This window comes from Anas platyrhynchos, chromosome 27 (genome assembly GCF_047663525.1).
Source record: "Anas platyrhynchos isolate ZD024472 breed Pekin duck chromosome 27, IASCAAS_PekinDuck_T2T, whole genome shotgun sequence".
Lineage (NCBI taxonomy): Eukaryota > Metazoa > Chordata > Aves > Anseriformes > Anatidae > Anas > Anas platyrhynchos.
In genome coordinates this window covers 8,478,460-8,496,271 of record NC_092613.1, presented here as the reverse complement: position 1 = coordinate 8,496,271, position 17,812 = coordinate 8,478,460, and the positions used below count along the sequence as shown (strand labels likewise).

At 53.0% G+C, this 17,812-nt stretch overlaps 1 protein-coding gene across 1 annotated transcript in view; it reads left to right on the top strand.

The window, feature by feature from the left end:
- CR1 (complement C3b/C4b receptor 1 (Knops blood group)) overlaps positions 1-17,812 on the top strand; it is a 63,833-nt gene that overhangs the window by 30,773 nt on the left and 15,248 nt on the right. The window contains exons 31-55 of the mRNA XM_072028641.1: positions 265-673; positions 806-994; positions 1,623-1,719; positions 2,454-2,536; positions 3,407-3,598; positions 4,252-4,434; positions 4,845-5,030; positions 5,835-5,928; positions 6,244-6,329; positions 6,913-7,119; positions 7,527-7,550; positions 10,087-10,169; positions 10,322-10,649; positions 11,730-11,912; positions 12,589-12,771; positions 12,898-13,077; positions 13,204-13,389; positions 13,910-14,092; positions 14,231-14,410; positions 14,538-14,720; positions 14,958-15,179; positions 15,480-15,671; positions 15,920-16,019; positions 16,366-16,451; positions 17,397-17,591. Of these exons, the coding sequence (XP_071884742.1) occupies positions 265-673; positions 806-994; positions 1,623-1,719; positions 2,454-2,536; positions 3,407-3,598; positions 4,252-4,434; positions 4,845-5,030; positions 5,835-5,928; positions 6,244-6,329; positions 6,913-7,119; positions 7,527-7,550; positions 10,087-10,169; positions 10,322-10,649; positions 11,730-11,912; positions 12,589-12,771; positions 12,898-13,077; positions 13,204-13,389; positions 13,910-14,092; positions 14,231-14,410; positions 14,538-14,720; positions 14,958-15,179; positions 15,480-15,671; positions 15,920-16,019; positions 16,366-16,451; positions 17,397-17,591 (4,234 nt within the window). The remainder of the gene's footprint in view (positions 1-264; positions 674-805; positions 995-1,622; positions 1,720-2,453; positions 2,537-3,406; positions 3,599-4,251; positions 4,435-4,844; positions 5,031-5,834; positions 5,929-6,243; positions 6,330-6,912; positions 7,120-7,526; positions 7,551-10,086; positions 10,170-10,321; positions 10,650-11,729; positions 11,913-12,588; positions 12,772-12,897; positions 13,078-13,203; positions 13,390-13,909; positions 14,093-14,230; positions 14,411-14,537; positions 14,721-14,957; positions 15,180-15,479; positions 15,672-15,919; positions 16,020-16,365; positions 16,452-17,396; positions 17,592-17,812) is intronic.

Sequence of the window (17,812 nt, the reverse complement as noted above, 5' to 3'; positions counted from 1 at the left end):
CTTCTCGCAGGGCGCTGCAAATGGCGCTGCGATTTCCTTATCTGCCCGGGGCTGGGCTGGGGCGATGGATTGCGGGGTGATTGCGGGGGGTGACTGATTGCGGGGTGGTTGCGGAGGCGATGTCTGGGCTGTGCCCGGGGCAGGGGCGCGGCGCTTCCAAGGAACTGCGGCGGGGAGGCGGGGAGGAGGGAGGCGGGGAGGAGGCTGTGCGGGAGGGGAGGCCGTGCCCAGAGCGCTCATGTGCTTGTTTTGCTTTCCCATTGAGGCGGGGACACATTTACCGGGGGTACCGCGGGAGGCGCCCCCCGGCCGGGCGGAGCCGCTCGGGGGAGGCGGGCGCGGGGCGGGGGCTCCCGCAGCCGGTCCCGCACACCCCATTCTTGTTCATCCACGGAAGGAGGGCGAGAGGCTTCCCAGGTGACGGGGCTGGGCTCAGCCGAGCCCTTGATTTTCCTACGAAGCCGGAAAATTCCCCCGAGGCCGGCCCGCTGCCCGCCCACCCCGGAAAGGGCCGTGCCGGCGGGGTGCGCTGCGCATCGCTCCGACGGCACCGGGACCGGCACCGGCACCGGCACCAGGAGGGGAACGGGCACCGGGATGGGAGCGGGCACCGGCACCGGCATCGGGCTGCTGGGGCTCTGCGCCGTGCTGCTGGCGCTGCCCGGAGCCTGGGGTGAGCGGGGCTGGGGCTGCCGGGGGTCTGGGGCTGGAGGTGGGGGGCTGGAGGTGGGGGGCTGCAGGTGAGGGCTCTCCAGGTGAGGGCTCTCCTCGGTTTGCCCCCCGCTATCTCCCTGTCCCTCCCCAGGTGACTGCGAGGCCGTGCCGAGGTTCTCCTTCGCCGAGCCCCGCAACCCCATCACCAACGCGTCGTACCCCGTCGGGTCCCAGGTGCCCTACAGGTGCCGCCCCGGGTACGTGGGGGTCAGTGACAAATCCTTCCTGGTCACCTGCCTCCCCAACAACACCTGGGCATGGGACCCCGACTTCTGCATCGGTGAGTGCCCCCCCCGGCCGGCTGCCATGGGCTATAAGGGGGTCATGGTGAGGGGGTGCGGACCCCAGGCGCCGCTTGGGGCTCAGTGTGGGTTTGGGGGTGCTGCCTGGGATGCTCTGTTTGGGGGTGCTGACAGCAAGCACCTTCCTAGGGTGTCTGCGTGAGGTTGCCCTTTGAGCTGAGGCACTGTAATCTCTTGGAAATGATCTCTGTCCCACTTAATTGTTTTGCCACCTGCTCATACAGCACGTCTGCTGAGGCAGGCTTCCACAAAACCAAGGTACAGAGGGGGCAGCGGGATTGCTCATCCCTTGTCACAGGGCTAACACACTCGTGGTCCCCGCCCCTTCTCCTTTCTGTTGTTTTTTTCCCCAAAGCCTCGTATCTGTATTGGTTTCCTGCCTCATTAAGAGTTCTTTCATTTGTCCTGAGCCGTTTAACCTTTAGTTCCTCCGAAGTTAATGTGTAATTTGTGTCTTTTCTGAAAGTGCCGCTACTTGCTCTCGAGGAAGCGCAGGTGCTAGTGAAAGGGTTACCTCGTCCGTGACGGTTCTGAGCAGCACTGTCACCTGTGTTTCGTTATAATGCAATAAAATACAGCTAATGCTGAGTGCTTGCCCCCCCCCAGGAAAGTCGTGCCCTGAACCAGACATAGAAAATGGCAAATTTCACTACTCAACAGACCTGCGGTTTGGGGCGACGATAAATTTCACCTGTAACTACGGGTAAGAGTTTGCGTGGGCTGCTGGTGAGTCAAGGGAGCTGAGGCTGGGAGACCCTGGGGACTCTTAATACCTGGGGGCCGTTTCCTTGGCAAGCACGGGCCAGGTGGGAGGTGTTGAGAGCAGGCAGCCCTGGGGATCGGGCTCCCTCCTGTTCTCCTGTTCTTATTATTAGAACAGGTTATTTTCTGGGTGTGAGATCATGTTCTTTGCAAGCTGCTCACAACTTTGCTTTGAAAAGGAATTTATTCATTCCCTGTCGCTCCTTATTAGTAATTATCAATGTTTCAGGTGTTTCCTGTACATTGGTTAATGCTTGGTGCACTTTCTATCTGAGGCCCAGTGGGTGCCCTGCGGGGGTGTTTGCCGTTGTGCAGAAGAAGGGGGGGGAGAGGAGGAATAAAAAAAAAAAAGTCTAAAAAAATATATATAGGTCCAGTGGCCTGGGTCTAAGCAGCCTGGGTATGCCAGTGACACCCTGCCCTGTTCGGGTCTGCTGCGCAGCCTCAGGATGGGGATGCTCCTGCGAGCTTGTACCCACCTGCTACAAGTATGAAGTCTTCCTAAACTGCATCAAATAATGCATTTCTTTAGGTACTGAGAAAGTTGTATTTCACAGGATGGATGGCTCTTTTTCCCCTAGGTTTCATCTCCAGAGAACGCTACAAGAAACCGTACAGTTTTCTGGATTTCATTTTTTTTCATTTTTTAAGAGATTCAATCTTCTCTTTTCTTAGGTACCGATTAGTTGGGAGGCCATCTGCGCAATGTGTACTTGTTAACAATGATGTTGCTTGGGATAAGATTCCATTCTGTGAGAGTAAGTACATCTTAAATGTTCTGTGTCCATTTTTCTTGAAGCTACTGCATATCCCTCATAGTCCTGGGAGCAGCAGGTGGGTTCTGTCTTCCTGGTACCTGATGCAAATTACATCAGTCTCTAGAGACATTATCCCTTACCTCTCCCCCAGACAAGCGCTCACAGCGAAAGTGGGAGTGAAAATTAAATACTAAGGAGGATCGGTGGATGTTGGCAGAAGCTCGTGAGTCAGATCTGCAGGGCGAGTAGCTCCTGGGGCTATTTTTCCTGGCTTTTGGCCAGGCTGGTGTGGGCCCCACATTGCTTGTGTTGCACTTCTCATCAGCTGGGCACTGCTGAACTGTAAGCACAGCTCTCAATCAGCAGGGATGGGGATGGCTTTTGATGTGACAACATCCAAAATACGTGTTTTCAGAGGGGAAGATAATTTCAAGAGTTTTCTTCATTTGGGCATTGTTTGTACCCAGTAGGCAACTGGCCATCAGCTGCAGATAGCTTGGGTGGTTTGTGTCTGTCAGAAGCATTCTGGCCTCCTCCCAGCAAAAGCAGGGACTGGTATCACCAGTTGGTGAAGTTGCCAGGCTACTTAGCAAGACAATGTGTGGTGCATCCAGAAGGACTTGTCTTTGATGTCTCCTCTTGGACAATGGCTGCTGCTCTGCCGTTTTAATACCTATTAAAAAAAAGCTGAGATTCTGAAGGAGCATTAGCGTTCAATACTATAGGTTAAGATGATTGATTTAGGGCCACTTACCCATTCTTTGGCTTTTCTTAGTACTTTTTTTTTTTTTTTCCTGTTTAATAGATAGATGTCAGTTCCACATATGATGAAAATGTTCTTGTATGTTTTGCTATTGCTTTCCCATGCAGTTATTCCCTGTGAACCACCTCCTGTAATTGTAAATGGGCAGTTCGGTGGTGCACAAACAGAGTACGTCTTCGGCTTAGCTGTAACTTACACCTGCAATGAAGGCTTTTCTCTCATTGGAAGCTCCACGATTTACTGTACAGCGGATGCTGAGTCCAATGGAATATGGAGTGGTCCAGCCCCTGAATGCAAAGGTAGATGTTTTCTTTCTCTCCTTACTCTTCTCACTTTGTTTCTTACTCCTCTCCCATGTGAATTATTTCTGGTAAGCTGCCAAGTATGAGAAGGTTGATTTGAGTATAAAATGATTCCCAGACTTAATGCAGTGGTTCTGAAGCCACAGTCAGAAGCAGGGCTTGGTTTAATGGATTCTTCAGCACGTAGAAAGCCACTGTAATAACCTAGATTGAACGAGAATAAGCAACGCTGCCTCATTCCACCAGATAAAGCTAAAAAGATAAAGTGGGAAACTACAGCTTGTGTGAAAGGGCCAAGAGGCTGTGTCTGCATTCTTCCTGGCAGCAGTAACCAGACTTATTTTCCTTTTGGTCTTCCACGAAGTGTAAATGAACATGAATCATTTGTTTGGGACTCTCAGAAGTCCTTGAGAAGCAGTCCTCTCTCTGCCTGTGCCCAGGGCTTTCTGCAAATGAAGCTCTGTGTGCAGTTTTTAATGGTGTATCTGCTCACAGAGTACCTTTGGCATGCAGGGGACCTGCCTCTCGTAAAGCAGAAGGATGGCAGTTGTTACCAGAGGCGTTACACGAGAAACTTCTGTAGACAGTGTAGGGCTTTTTTATTTTTTTTCTTACAACAAGTATTCTTACTGATTTACCTTCACTTGCAGTGGTGAGATGTGAAAATCCAGTAGTGGAAAATGGGAAGAAGTTAACTGGTTTTGTTGAGCAATACACGTATGGAGATACAGTGGCCTTTGAATGTCTTCCTGGTTATTTTATGAATGGTTCTCATACAGCTAAATGTGATGCAGACAATAACTGGAATCCACCTCTGCCCAAGTGTGAAAGACGTGAGTACAAACAAACTTAGATTTTTGAAGCAATTGCACTGAATGATGCATTTGTGAACTACAAATGATCCAGAAGTGTATTGAAAAGAGAGATGAAGCTGCCTTCTGTGCCTGATGGGCTTGCTTCCTGGTGGGGATGTTTGGTTTCCGAGCTCAGCTGTGGCTGGTGCTGCAGGTTGGGTGGGTGGCCACGGAAGCAGCATCAGAGAGGCATAAATGCTCTCGCATCTCCACCTTATCTCTGGCTAAGCAAACTGGTATATAAGTGGGTAGAATGGAAGCTGTATCCCAGGCACAAAAACTCAAACGGGTTAAGACAGTGTGTGCTCCAAAACGCAGTTGGCTATCGTTACTGCTGGGCCTCTGGGCACTCTTCTGTAGCTGACTTTGCTTTTGCCTCCAATTGTTAGGCTACTGTGGTCGTCCTCCCAGCATCCCTTTTGCTGAGTTAGTGGGGACTGTGAGTAGCAGCTCTCCTGCTGGAACCACATTGGAGTACAGATGTAACCCGGGGTATGCTACAGGAGATGGAAAGTCTTTGGAAGTCACTTGTCTGGGGAATACCAGTTGGTCTGTAAGCTCCAAGTCATGTACACGTGCGTATCTCTGTTCCTCTCCTGGCTGGGCTGACTGTACAAGTGATCTTGATGTGCTCAAAATGTTCTTTGCTCTGAAGTTTGCAAACCCAAAGCTGGGTATGAACCAAACACACCTAGAGTTTTCTTGCTGAACTCGTTTGAAGTGTGTGCGTGCAAATCTAGCATTTTGGTCTACTCTGAGGAACTGATAACAGGCTCTGCATGCCTCAAAGTATGTTTATTACGTACATGGGCTGAGTGCTTTGTTTTCTGAGCAAACTGAACAGCTGCACTCTGCCTCCAGGCCCCCACAGGTCAAGCGGCTGTTCCCAGTGAGGCAGCTGGAATCGACTCTTCTGGTGGATCAGCTTTTCCTCATACTTTGTAACCCAACATGTTTTGAGGACAGTCAGAGGAGTTGATGAGCCTGTGCCACGAGGTTTACTCCTTCCTGCTGCTTGCTCATAGCCTTTCTCGCTTGCTCTATGCCCCAGTGAGAGGCGTTTGCGTTGCAGTCCCCGTCCCTCAGGAGCCAGGCGTGCGGCTGGGCGTAGGCCGTGCTGTACCTGGCACAGGCCGGTGCTCTTCGTCTGCACTGGCTCGTGATGTGGAAGTCACTCGTGGTGCTAAAGCACAGGGCTGAGCCTCCTGCTGCCACAGAGGCGAGGTGGTCAAGTCCTTCCCAGGCTTCTCTCCTCACAGATGGGTTCTGGCAGGGTTGCAAAACTCTGAGGTGTTGGTAACGTCAGACCAAGCTGAGGCATTATTGTTTGACAGCATCAGCACGTCAAAGCAGGTGAAATAACCTCTTTTTCTCTCTAGGACAGCAATGTACCCCTCCCTTGATAGAGAATGGGTTTGTAAAGGCGGAAGATTTCCTGTTTGGGGCAACTGTGGAGTTCTCCTGTCGTGAGGGGTGAGTGGATCCCTGGTTAGAAGGGCCCAAGCTGGGGGTCAGAAGACGTCCTCCTGCCCTGGTTTCCCAGTACAGCTGTGTATGAGCTCTGTGGTGAGATGAGCACATGGCAACGCACGCTGACTGGTAATGCAGCAACCTCTTCAGTTCGGCCTTGTGCCCTTATCAAAGCAGCCTTTGGTGTATTCAGACCCCATTTCATGGCAGTGGCAGCTTCTGGTTAACAACTTGTATCCATACAATGGCTGGGAGGAGTGGGGAGAACCCTTTCTGGGGTGTTTTTGTGAAAGCACTCAAGTTCCTCTCTTTCTTTAGGTATAAATTACAGGGGTCATCTTCTGCCCAATGTGTGGCATCAGAAAATGGAGTTCGTTGGGATGTGTCTCTCCCAACCTGTAAAGGTAAGAGGAAAAGCTCTGCACAAAGCCATTCAGACAACTCCTGATCTGCTCTGGTGGTGGGCTTGGGCTGCTCTTGTGTGCCATAACTCAAGTGGCTGTAAAATTCAGGACTTCATGACTAACTCTTGCTGTGAGGCCTGAGGTGCAATATTCTCATCCAGTTCAGAAACTATGCTGACAAACTGGTGGGAGCAAGGGAAGAGCAAAAAATCTATGAAATTATGGGAAAAATGTTGATCTGATCTGTAAATGGAGTAAAGCTTTCATTCTCTGTAGTTACCAAATGATTGAACATGAGAGCTTTGCCTTCTTAATTTGGTGTAATGCTAAAGTGCATAGTGTTACAGGCAGCTGGAGATGGTGGAAACGCTGCTTCTAGCCTGATTGGGCACTTCAGTGGCTTAGTTCATGGGGTGATGTGCCTGGAGCTGGGCTACCAGCAGTAGCTGAGGCCCAGTACCAAGTGAGAAAGCTCAAAGTTACTTCTAGATGTGTGTTGGTTGGCTAGAGCTCCTCCTCCCCACGTACCTTGTGTAAATCTTTCATTAACAGAAGTACTGAGACACTCTTGTTGATGTTCCAGCTGCAGGACAGCTGACTGTTCTCTGTGGAGAGCCACCTGCAGTTGCCAATGGGAGACACAATGGCACGAAGGGGGAGTTTGCCCAGGGCTCTATTGTAGTTTATAAATGCAATCGTGGTTTTGTGCTGGATGGAGTGTCCTCTATTCGCTGCACAGCAAGAGATGAGTACCATGGAGTCTGGAGCACACCTACTCCTGAGTGCCGAGGTGATTATCTCCTCTGCATGTCTTACTGTCTTGTTTCTGTCTTTAAAAATTAAAAAATAAATTAAAAAAAAAATAAATCACTTCCTCTGTGAATCCTCAAATCAGACAATTCAGCTAAGAATTAATCTTTTTATGTTGCCTGGCACAGGTTCTGTTAAAATCTCATGCCAGCAGTGTATGGTTGGGTTGTGGGTTGGGCTTACAGGCTACTGCAACTGCTCCTCTGTTAAAACCCAGATGTATTTTCGGGGATACATCCGTGGTGTAAGGCTATGCAGGGAACTTCTATGTGTTGTTTGAATTGTCTCACGTGTGCACTGGCTTTCATTTGAGATGCTCATTGTTGTATAGTCTGAACTGTGCTGCCTGGACATTCAGGTTCACATTTTGGCTTGCTTCCTTTCCAGGTGGAGCGACCACCATCATTGTCGGTAGGTAACATGTACCCTGGATCTTTGTGCCCCCTTTCTTGCCCATCTTTACATTACTGTCTCAATTATTCTGCTTAAACCTGAAAAAGGATTAAGAGCCTTTCACTACAGTCTGTTGTCATGTTTATATTTTTGTTGATCTAAGGTTACGTGAAAAAGAGGGGAGGAAGGTAAAGGTGCTCTGTGCTTGTGGCTGGGGAGGGAAAGGGCAAGTGAATGTGTTTGGAGCACAGACTGAAGTCTGTTGTGTCTCCTGCAGGCATCCTGCCCCTCCTCCTGGCGTTGCTGGTTATGAGCTTCTAGCTCAGGGTGCAGCCGCACCGGGAATGCCCGGATCAGCTCCTCGGGGAGCTCTGAACTCCTATGGATGGTGGGACGTGATCATGCTGATCCCCGTGCTCTGCATTGCCCTCTGCTGAAATTGGCCTCGCAATAGCAATCAAGAAATCTTCGATGGAAAAAAGATGAACTTTACCCCCAAATGCTCCCTCTCACTGCCCTGGACTGCTCACACTTCTGTCTGCCAGAGCCGTGCGTTGTGCTGGCAGCTCGCTGCCACCCTGCCGGGTCTGTGGCTCGGAAACCGAGCGCAGTTATCCCCACATGAAGTTGCAATAGTGCCAAAGACTTCTGTGCTGTGCTGCTCTGGACTCAAGGAAAGTGGGCACTTTGGGTACCTCTGTGTGTTCTGCCACTGCCCTGCTGAGGTAATGTTGTGCCTGGCACTGATCAGGGTTTTTGGGTGTCGTAAGTGAGCTGATGGGAAAAGTGTGTGTGTCTTTGTGTGAGTGTGTGCTTGAAGAAACTAGATTTGATATGTATAGGTTGTGTAAGACAGGTGCTCCCTGTCAGTACTGAAAGCACTGAAAACATTCATATAGAAGCACATGTTGTAGCATTTACTTCAAGGCCAGTCTGAACCACTGTGCAGCCAGCCTCACAGATGGGCAATTTTACCAGAGAGAATAAAACTGTGAAAGCCTTCTTACAAAGAACAACTCTGACTCTTCCTGTATGTGCTAAAGTTAGTGCCACAGCAGATTTGAAAACTATCTCTGTGACACATCAAGGTTTTTCTGAGAGTGCCTTGCAGAAATACCCTTCCTGTCGGAGCAATGACCCGGTGCTGCTGTGGAAGTGGTGAAGCAGTCGGGTGCCTGAAAGCCCCGCGAGGAACCGCAGCAGGGTGGGTGCTCGGCAGGGCAGGTGGCCTCGGGGCCGAATGCGGAACTTGCAGCTGTCCCTGCAGATGCCACCGAACGTCAGAAGGTTGCTGGGTGTGAACCTTTTCACTTTCTGCTTGAGTGCTGCTCGAATAGGAGGCCCTGGGGCTGCTGCGATGGTGAGGGAGGAAGAGCAGGTTAGGGCTTCTTGCTCTGCTGGCAGCGGGGCTGGTGCGCAGAGCAGCTGCTGCACCTGAAAGTTGGCACAGATGCACACCAAGCCAAAGCCTTAATTTACTCATCCGTGGGGAACAAAGGCTGCATATTTTGTGTGCTTTTCTGTCATCCTGTCGAACCTGTCCCGCCTGGTCCCTGTGCTGAGGAGGACTGATGGGGCTGCAGCTGAATGAGGCAGCGCGCTGCAGCTGGGTGTGCTGTGACCCCTGCTTTTGGCTTTGGCAGTGCCATAAGGACAGCGCTCGTGGTGGAACCTCCCCCCTTGTACCTTTAGGATACAGGCTTAAGGTTGAGGGCTCTGATGCAGAGGGTTAAATGACCAGTCTGTGAGCTTTGCACCATGAGCAGGTGGGAAAGGGAAGCCTTCAAAATGTCTAGTACATGCTTTTTTGTTTCTGCATTTTTACTCGTGCTTTTCTACTAACAGGAACGTGCATCTAATTAGAGGGAAAAACACAAAGAACAATTTCCATCAGCGTGTTAGCCTCAAATAGAAAAGTTCCCCTTACCAGCAGAGCATCATCCTGCTCAGCTGTCACTGTGGCACAGCGGAATCCAATTTTCAGAAGTATATCTTACAAAATAAGCAGTTGCAGATTGTGTTTTCATTCATATCCATACATTTTACATATATATACACACATGTGAAATATATGTGTGAATATATATTTCACTATATAGGTGTGTATATATATGAAAAACACTACTGTAAGCCACATGAATGCCCAGGTTATCAAAACAAATGGAAAGCCAAGTACCTAAGTCATGTGTTTGGTTTTATTTTAATCTCAGCACAATTGTTTCTACTTCCTAGTCCAGAATGTGTAGTGCAAATGGTTTAGCTCCTGATTTTAAGAATCAGCTTGAAGTGACCTACCTTCAGCCCGATGGAAGGAACAGTAAATGCTGTCATATAGCTTACAGATGGGGTCACCAAATTTTACGGTTGAAGATCACTTGTGTGCTGTGTTTATATGTGAATAGAATTAAGTTGTGTATAATTTAACTTTATGATCTCAATGTAAAGAATCTAATGCATACCCAGTATTTACATGTCAAAATTGCGTGTTGTGGAAGGTCTCTGTCAATAAAAAGGATAAGAATGACTTGAGTGGACATCTTGCTGCCTCTTCTAGGCTCGGAGAGCATCCTCAGCTATGCTGGCCCTGGTCCCATGTGTGGGAGGAGGGGGAAATGCCCCCTCTGCCCTTCCCTTCCCGTACGTGGGGGCTCAGCTGGTTCCTAGGAAGGGCTGCTGGGGGTTTGGGGAAGAGCTAAGGCCACTTCCCATAACCAAGGATGCTCTGCAAGGGCCTCATCCAGCTCATGGCTCCCCTGGGTGCTCTGTCATAGCTGCCCTGGGCCCCACAGTGGGTCCCAGGGGGCCACCCTCCCCTGCATGGGGGAGGAGGAGGAGGTGGGAGCGAAAATAGCAGCAGCAGAAGCTCGTGGGGACCTGCACCACCCTGGGGCTGGTGCCTGCGCCCGTGCTGTGTGGGGAGCCCACGGGTTCCTGTCCCATGGCCCCGGGAAGCCCCGCAGCTGCGGCTCCTTCCGCAAGCCTGGGGGAACTGGGGGGCCCATATCAGCCCGTGGGCCCCCAGGAGCTGCAGTCGGGACCGGAGCATGGTGCTCGCCTTCGCCCTCCACCTCCTGGGCAGCTCCGCTCTGCTCCTGGCTGCCACGGCTGGGGCTCAAGGTAAGGCAGACTCACGGGGCTGTGCCTCTGTGCCCTTCCTCCTGCCACCCTCCTCTGCCTCCTCGCATGTCCTGGATGTTCTGTGGGGCAGCATCGAGGCTGCCCCGTGCCCTTCAGTGGCAGGGGAAGATGGAGAGGGTGGAGCTGGGGGTGATGGGGCTGCCAGAGGCTGCGGGAAGTCCTCCACAACCCGCCCAGCTTCTCGGAATCAGGGGCTTGATCTGTGTGTTTGAAGTGCCATGGTAAAGCAGGCTCTGAGCGAAGCATTTTATGGAAATTGGGCGAGAAGCCTGCTGTAATAATAGCTTGTGTTTGGGATTTGTCAAGTTGAAACTTGCCACGTCAAATAGAAATGACTTGGGATGGGGCAAGCGAGGAGTGCAATGGCAAACACAGGCTGAGCTGCTCGGTGTGCTGGGTGCCCGCGGGGTGTGCACAGCCTGGCAGGCAGCCCCACGTCCCCTCGGCGGGGGCAGCACAGCCAAAACCCACAGAAACTCAGCTCTGTCTCTGCAGTGGGGCTTTGTTTGCCCCTTCCCGCCTTCCCGTCTTGTAAGTGTAGATGTTGTGACCTGGCTGCCCCGACAATGCCTGGGAAGGGCTTTGGTGCTGTGTGGGGGTTCCTGCTGATGCCCTTGATCGTGTTTGTTATTCTTGGGCATCCTCAGATAGCAAAGGCTGAACCCTGCCCGTCTTCACTGGCCAAGGTGGCTCAGTGCCAGGCTTGGAGCCAAGCATCAGCAAAAGCAAAGGGTTTAAGGAAAAAAGGGAAACTTATCGCTAAGTTAACACCTTGCAGTGCATGGGGTGCAGGGGAGCAGATGGGGTAAGGGGCTGTGGTCCTCTGCTTGGCGATCCAGGGGGAATTACCAGTGAGAGGCATTTCACCTTCTTTCCACGTGCCCATATCTAGTGCAAATATTTGCTCCGTGATCCAGGCGGCTTCCCTGCTGTTTTGGTTCAAGAAGCTGCGTGGAGAGCAGCGACGCTGCACCCGTTGCAGGGAGGAAAGGCTGAAGGGCTGCAGCTGAATGCCGTGCTCCTTGTCTGAACACCCTGCTCCCTGTCTCCCTTTTGCAGTTATCCGATGCCCGCCCCCATACATCAAGAATGGGAAGAGCAAGTCTGCTGCTCGCTACATCTACAGGGCTGGGGCCAGCGTGAGCTTCACCTGCAACCCAGGCTACACCTTGCAGGGCTCCCCCACCAGCACCTGCCAAGCTGACTCCAGATGGAGCCCACCTCTGCCAGAGTGCAAAAAGGGCAAGTGTCCCAGCGGGTGTGCGAGTGGGGCGGCCGTGGGGGGAGAGCTCCCTCCTGTGTGCTCTCTCTTTCATGAGAAAGTAAGGCCAGGAGGCATCTGTCCTTGCTGCCCTTCCCAAAGCAAGGTGCTTCCAGAGAGAGAGAAGCAGCTCAGGAGGATCTAGGGTGGGAAATGAGGCTGCTGCAGCCTGCCCTGGGCTCACAGGGGGATGGGAAGAAGCTGAGGATGGGGCTGTGATGCTCTGTGGCCAGAGACTGTAACCCCCAGGCACGCCAACGAGCCGTGGGCCAGCCATGGGGAATGGCACCAGCAGCCTCCCCGGGGGATTTCTCTGCTTCTGCTCACAGTCAGATTGGGGATGTTTCCTTCTTCCTCCTGGAACGGGAAGCAATCACAGCTTCCCACTCTTCTGCTGCTTCCGTGTTCACGTTCGTCTTCTACCAAATCTGTGGTGTGCCCATGAGTTCCCCTTTCAGCGGTGTCCCTATTGTTAGCAATTCCCTCTGGCCACAATGTGATTGTAATCTTGGCGCTGCTCTAATTTTGGTTAACTCATACTTTGGCCCAGCAAACAGAGCAGAGACTGAGCAGGATTCAGGACGTTACCCTGGGCTGCTGTCCTAGTGCGCAGAATGGGGAGCAGTGGATTTATGGGGTAATTTCTCCTCCCTGCAGAGGTGACGTGTCCTCAGCCGCCGAACATCGCCAACGGGCTGCACAGCGGCCAGTCCATGGACAGATTTACTCAGGGAGCCATCGTGTACTACGGCTGCAAGGATGGCTTCGCGCTGGTCGGGAACATCTCCATCAACTGCTCGGAGGCCGGGCAGTGGAGCCGGCCCCTGCCACTCTGCAAAGGTGGGTTGGGGCATCCCCACGGCGCTGCAGGGCTCATGGCACTGCTGGGAAGGGAAGGAAGGGGGCTGAGCGTGCAGGATGTGGGCCAGGCACCGATGTGTAAAGGCCACATCCATGTTCCTGCAGCAATCGGCTGTGAGAGACCCGAGGTGCGGAACGGGAAGGTGCACAAGCACCCGAGCACCTATGAAGCTGGAGAGATCCTGCGCTTCGACTGCGATGCTGGCCATGCCACAGATGGTGCTCAGGAGGCTCGGTGCCAGCCAGGGGGCACTTGGGACCCACCAGTGCTGGCCTGTGAGAGAGGTGAGTGCAGGCAGGGGTGCTGAGATGGTCCCACGGGGGCTTTCACCCATCCCCTCACCCTGCAGCCACTCTTTCCCCTGTGCACTGCTCTCCTGCTCACCTGGACTTGCTGTCGCCCCCTTGCAGTCCGACCGTGCCCCACGCCTCCAAAAATCAGCAATGGAGATCATGACGGGCATGGCAAAGCAGAATTTACCATGGGGATGTTCGTGACCTACAGCTGCGATCCCGGCTACTACCTCACTGAGGACGTCTCGCACGTATTCTGCAAAGCCTCGGGGAACTGGAGCCAGCCCAGCCCGCACTGTGAAGGTTTGTCCGTGCACGGTGTCCTTGTCCTGCGGCCAGCTCCGTGTGGCACTGGCACGGAGCAGGCCCTGGCCATTGCCCTGAGACCTTAGTAAGGGACTAAACTCTCCCTGATTATGTATTTATACAGTTTTATAACATGCAAAGAGTGATCTTATAACCATGAACCCAGAGCTGGGTATTTATGAAGCCCACGGCCGGGCGCAATGCCCACAGCTGGCCCACGGTCAGTGTGTGATGCACACAGAGGGGCTGCAGGGCAGCAGCTCCTGCACAGCCTCAAGCGAGGCTGGATGGGTTTCCTTGAATCAGTCAGTGCCCATTTTGGCCAGAAAAGCCAGAGGAAAGGCAGAGCAGCCACAGAGGGCTGCCAGGAAAGAGAGGTGGGCAGTACCTGGGGTACCAGCCCTCTGCCCCCCACCTCCACCTTCCCCACGTTGGGTGTTGTGCTGGTTTGAGCTGTGCCAGCTCCCCAGCATCACCTCCTCCAGACCCCTCATGAGCTTTTCTGACCCCCCTGCAGAGGTGACGTGTCCCCGGCCACCGAACATCGCCAACGGGCTGCACAGTGGCCAGTCCATGGACAGGTTTCCCCAGGGCACGACCGTGTACTACGGCTGCAAGGACGGCTTCGCGCTGGTCGGGAACATCTCCATCAACTGCTCGGAGGCTGGGCAGTGGAGCCGGCCCCTGCCGCGCTGCCAAGGTGGGTTGGGGCATCCCCACGGCGCTGCAGGAGAAGCTGCAGGGCTCACGGCACCGCTGGGAAGGGAAGGAAGGGGGCTGAGTGTGCAGGATGGGGCCCAGGCACCGATGTATAAAGGCCACATCCATGTTCCTGCAGCAATCGGCTGCGAGAGACCCGAGGTGCGGAACGGGAAGGTGCACGGGTACGAGAGCACCTACGAAGCTGGGGAGATCCTGCGCTTCGACTGTGATGCTGGCCATGCCACAGAGGGCCCCCAGCGGGCTCAGTGCCAGCCAGGAGGCTCCTGGGACCCACCAGTGCTGGCCTGCGAGAGAGGTGAGTGTGGGCAGGGGTGCTGAGATGGTCCCACAGGGGTTTTCACCCATCTCCTTGCCCTGCAGCCACTCGTTCCCCCTGCGCTCCTCTCTCCTGCTCACATGGACTTGCTGTCACCCTCTTGCAGTCCGACCATGCCCCATGCCCCCGAAGATCAGGAACGGACAACACGACGGGCACGGCAAAACCTTTTTTACCACGGGGATGTCTGTGATGTACAGCTGCGATCCCGGCTACTACCTCGTTGGAAATGCTCAGGTGGTCTGCAAAACCTTGGGGAACTGGAGCCAGCCCATGCCACGCTGTGAAGGTGTGTCCATGCGGTCACCTCATCACCAAATCCTGAAAGAAAAATAATCCCACATAAAATGTCGCATGGTAGAAATTAACATCAAGCCCTCCTGTGGTGAAGGCGGGGATGGGGAAGTTTATATCGATTTCACGTAGATTTTGCTGTTGCAATATTAGCTGTCTGTTTTTGTTTTTTTTTTTTTTTTCCTTGTTTTTACTCCTTTTGCACATCATTTCTGCACATCTCCCTTTCCAGCGACAATCTGCATCAAGCCGGATGTACTGAATGGCCAGGTAGTCGATGGTGAAGGGCTCATCTACGGCCCTGGGCAGACGGTGACGATTCGGTGCCAGGACGGTTACAGCCTGCAAGGTACAGCTACAATCCTCTGCCAGGAGGACGGAAGCTGGGAGCCTCCCGCACCCCTCTGCGACCTGCTCCATCACCAGATGCTGCCCATCAGGCCCGAGCGTTCAGGTAAACGCTGACGGGGCCACCAGGGGCATGCTGCTCCTTCATATCCCTTAACCCCCCCCCAAAATGTGCCTAAATCCTGTAAGAGAGTAGGAGATTTAAGGTTGTTTTGGGAACAGGAACCTGATCCTCTGGAATCCTTTGGGGAAATACGTTGTTTTTGTTTAATAATGGCTGCGTTAATCAAAATAAACAATTTTTCAAGGCAAACCAAACCTCTTTCCTCACAACAGTGTTGTTTGTGTGCTTGCACCTGGCACGCCGGCCCTGTTTGACTCTCGTATCTCTTTTCTTTCCCAATAGGTGGTTGTGGTGCTCCTACAAGGTTGCCCTTTGCTGAGCTAAAGGAGGAGCATAGGAATGAGATTGATTTTTCTGTTGGGAAGACTGTGAAATACACTTGTCGGCCTGGATTTGCTAAACACCCAGGACTGTCACCTACTATTACATGCCTTGAGAGCGGAGTGTGGTCAGAAGCACTAGAGTTCTGTAAAAGTGAATAGCTCCTTGATTTGGTGTCCGTTGTTCGAGGAGGATTAGGTGCTAGGTTCTGTCCGTGCTGCCAAAACCTTACCGTTATCCTGGTGTTCCAACAATATGTGACTAGTAAAGCCATGTACCTTTATGCTGTTCAAAACCCGTTTTGGGGCTAATTGGAGATGTGGGCAGATTGCTGGGGTTGTAGCTGTATCTGCCGAGCCGTGCTGCAGGCAGACCCTACAGCGAGTTTCTGTCTCCCGCAGGGAAGCAGTGCAACCACCCCGGGGAACCTGAGAACGGCAGGATCACCTTCCTGGCAGATCTCTTCTTTGGGTCGACCGTGGTCTACAGCTGTGAAGAGGGGTAAGTGGTGCTAGGTCCTGCTTCTGCTGCTCCTTAAAAAGCCACGGAAAGATGCATGAGGTAAGGCTCCCTTTTCCCCTCCTGGTCATTCATTCCCAAAACGTGGGTTCTGTGCAGAAGCCATCGCGTGGTTCTGTACCTCTGGGAGCCTGCGGGGTGTTCCCTTCCTTCTGTGTACACATTTATGCTGGGGAATTGGTACCGGGTGCTGAGCTGGGGGGAAACTTCTCCCAGAGGGTCAGGGCTCTGCGGCCAGCAGGGCTGCCTGCACTGTCTGCTGGTGAGAAGGAGGTAACAGCTCAAACCGAGGCGACTCGGGATTAATGTGAACTCCTCCTAACCCCAGGCACAGGTTAATCGGCCGCTCCAGCAGGCGCTGTGAGATCTCTGGTGGACGTGTCGCGTGGTCCGGCGAGATCCCCACCTGCCAGCGTAAGTAGCTGACAGCCCCGGGGGCTTCACGAGGCTCTGATGAATAGTTCCCAGCACAGGCTGCCAAATCTTCCCAATCAAAGTTTTAACGGGGAATTTCTCTGTGCTGAGGGTATGCAAAATATCAGGAGGTTTTGATGCCATACGAAAATATTCTGGGAAAAGGTACAAGACCTCAGAGCTTAATGGATTACAGAAAGCAAGGTCTCAGCTGGCGCTTTCTCAGTGGTGTTTGTGTGCCCTGGCTCTGACTAACACAACCCTGATGTAAGAGGAAAGGAAAATATTATGTTCAGCTCAGGGGGATTAACGTTAGACACAAAGAGACCAAGTCACTGCTGTAAGGAGACGCAGAGGGTTGCGGATCAGCCAGAAATGGGATCCCAACACCCCTCGGGCTCTCCCTTTCCCTGCATGCACAGACAGCTCATTTGTGCCCAGCGCTGCCGTGGCACACCTCAGCAATTAGAGCTTAGCGTGTCTCTGCTGGTTACGTAGAGGTTGGTGACTGTTTCCTGAGGACAGAAAGGAAACATTTACAGGCACCTTCATTTTAAAGCATTTTACAGACTCTCCTGGTGCACATTAACCTAACAGGTGACACGCAAATCACTGCCTGCAGGAGCCTTTGCATTGTGTGCAGCTGAAAAAACACCATTTTATGTGGGCGATACAAAAGAAATTTTCTCTTTTTATTTCTTAAATAGTAGAAAGCACAAAGCATGTAGATGCTTCCTCTAAGAGAGGCTTGTCCGACTGGTGTGCTTTCTGTCACAGAAATACTCAGGGACATGGGATCTGGCTGCCTACAAGGCCTTGCTGGGGAGGCCACATCATTGTGGTTACTCCGTCAGCAGGACAAGAGTTTGTGCCCCACAGACTGAGGGCCTTCGGGTACCTTGGTGCTGCAGTTGCGTTCAGCAGCCTCGTTCTGCACTGCTGCAGGTATCCCCTGCGCGCCCCCGCCCAACATTCCCCACGGGAAGCACACGGGGCGGCTGCTGGACGAATTCCACTACGGCACGTCGGTCACCTACAGCTGCGAGCCCGGCTACCCGCTGCAGGGAGAGGCTTCCATCTTCTGCACCACCAGGGACGGGATGAACGGCGAGTGGAGCGGACCGCCCCCGCTGTGTGGAGGTGAGGATGGGTGGGTGGCTGGGAGAGCTCGGGTGTGAGCCCCTGGCCTCGCTGCCTCGTTTTTGGGATGATGAGGAGACCTCAGGATGACTGTGCTTGTGCCTGGGTGCCCGCTGGGGCAGGAGTTGCTGCTCTGGGCATCTCCAGCCTCCTCGTCCAGGTGGATCTCCCCCACAGCTCTTGTAGGGTGGGCAACACAGCGTCTATAGGAAAGTTATCTT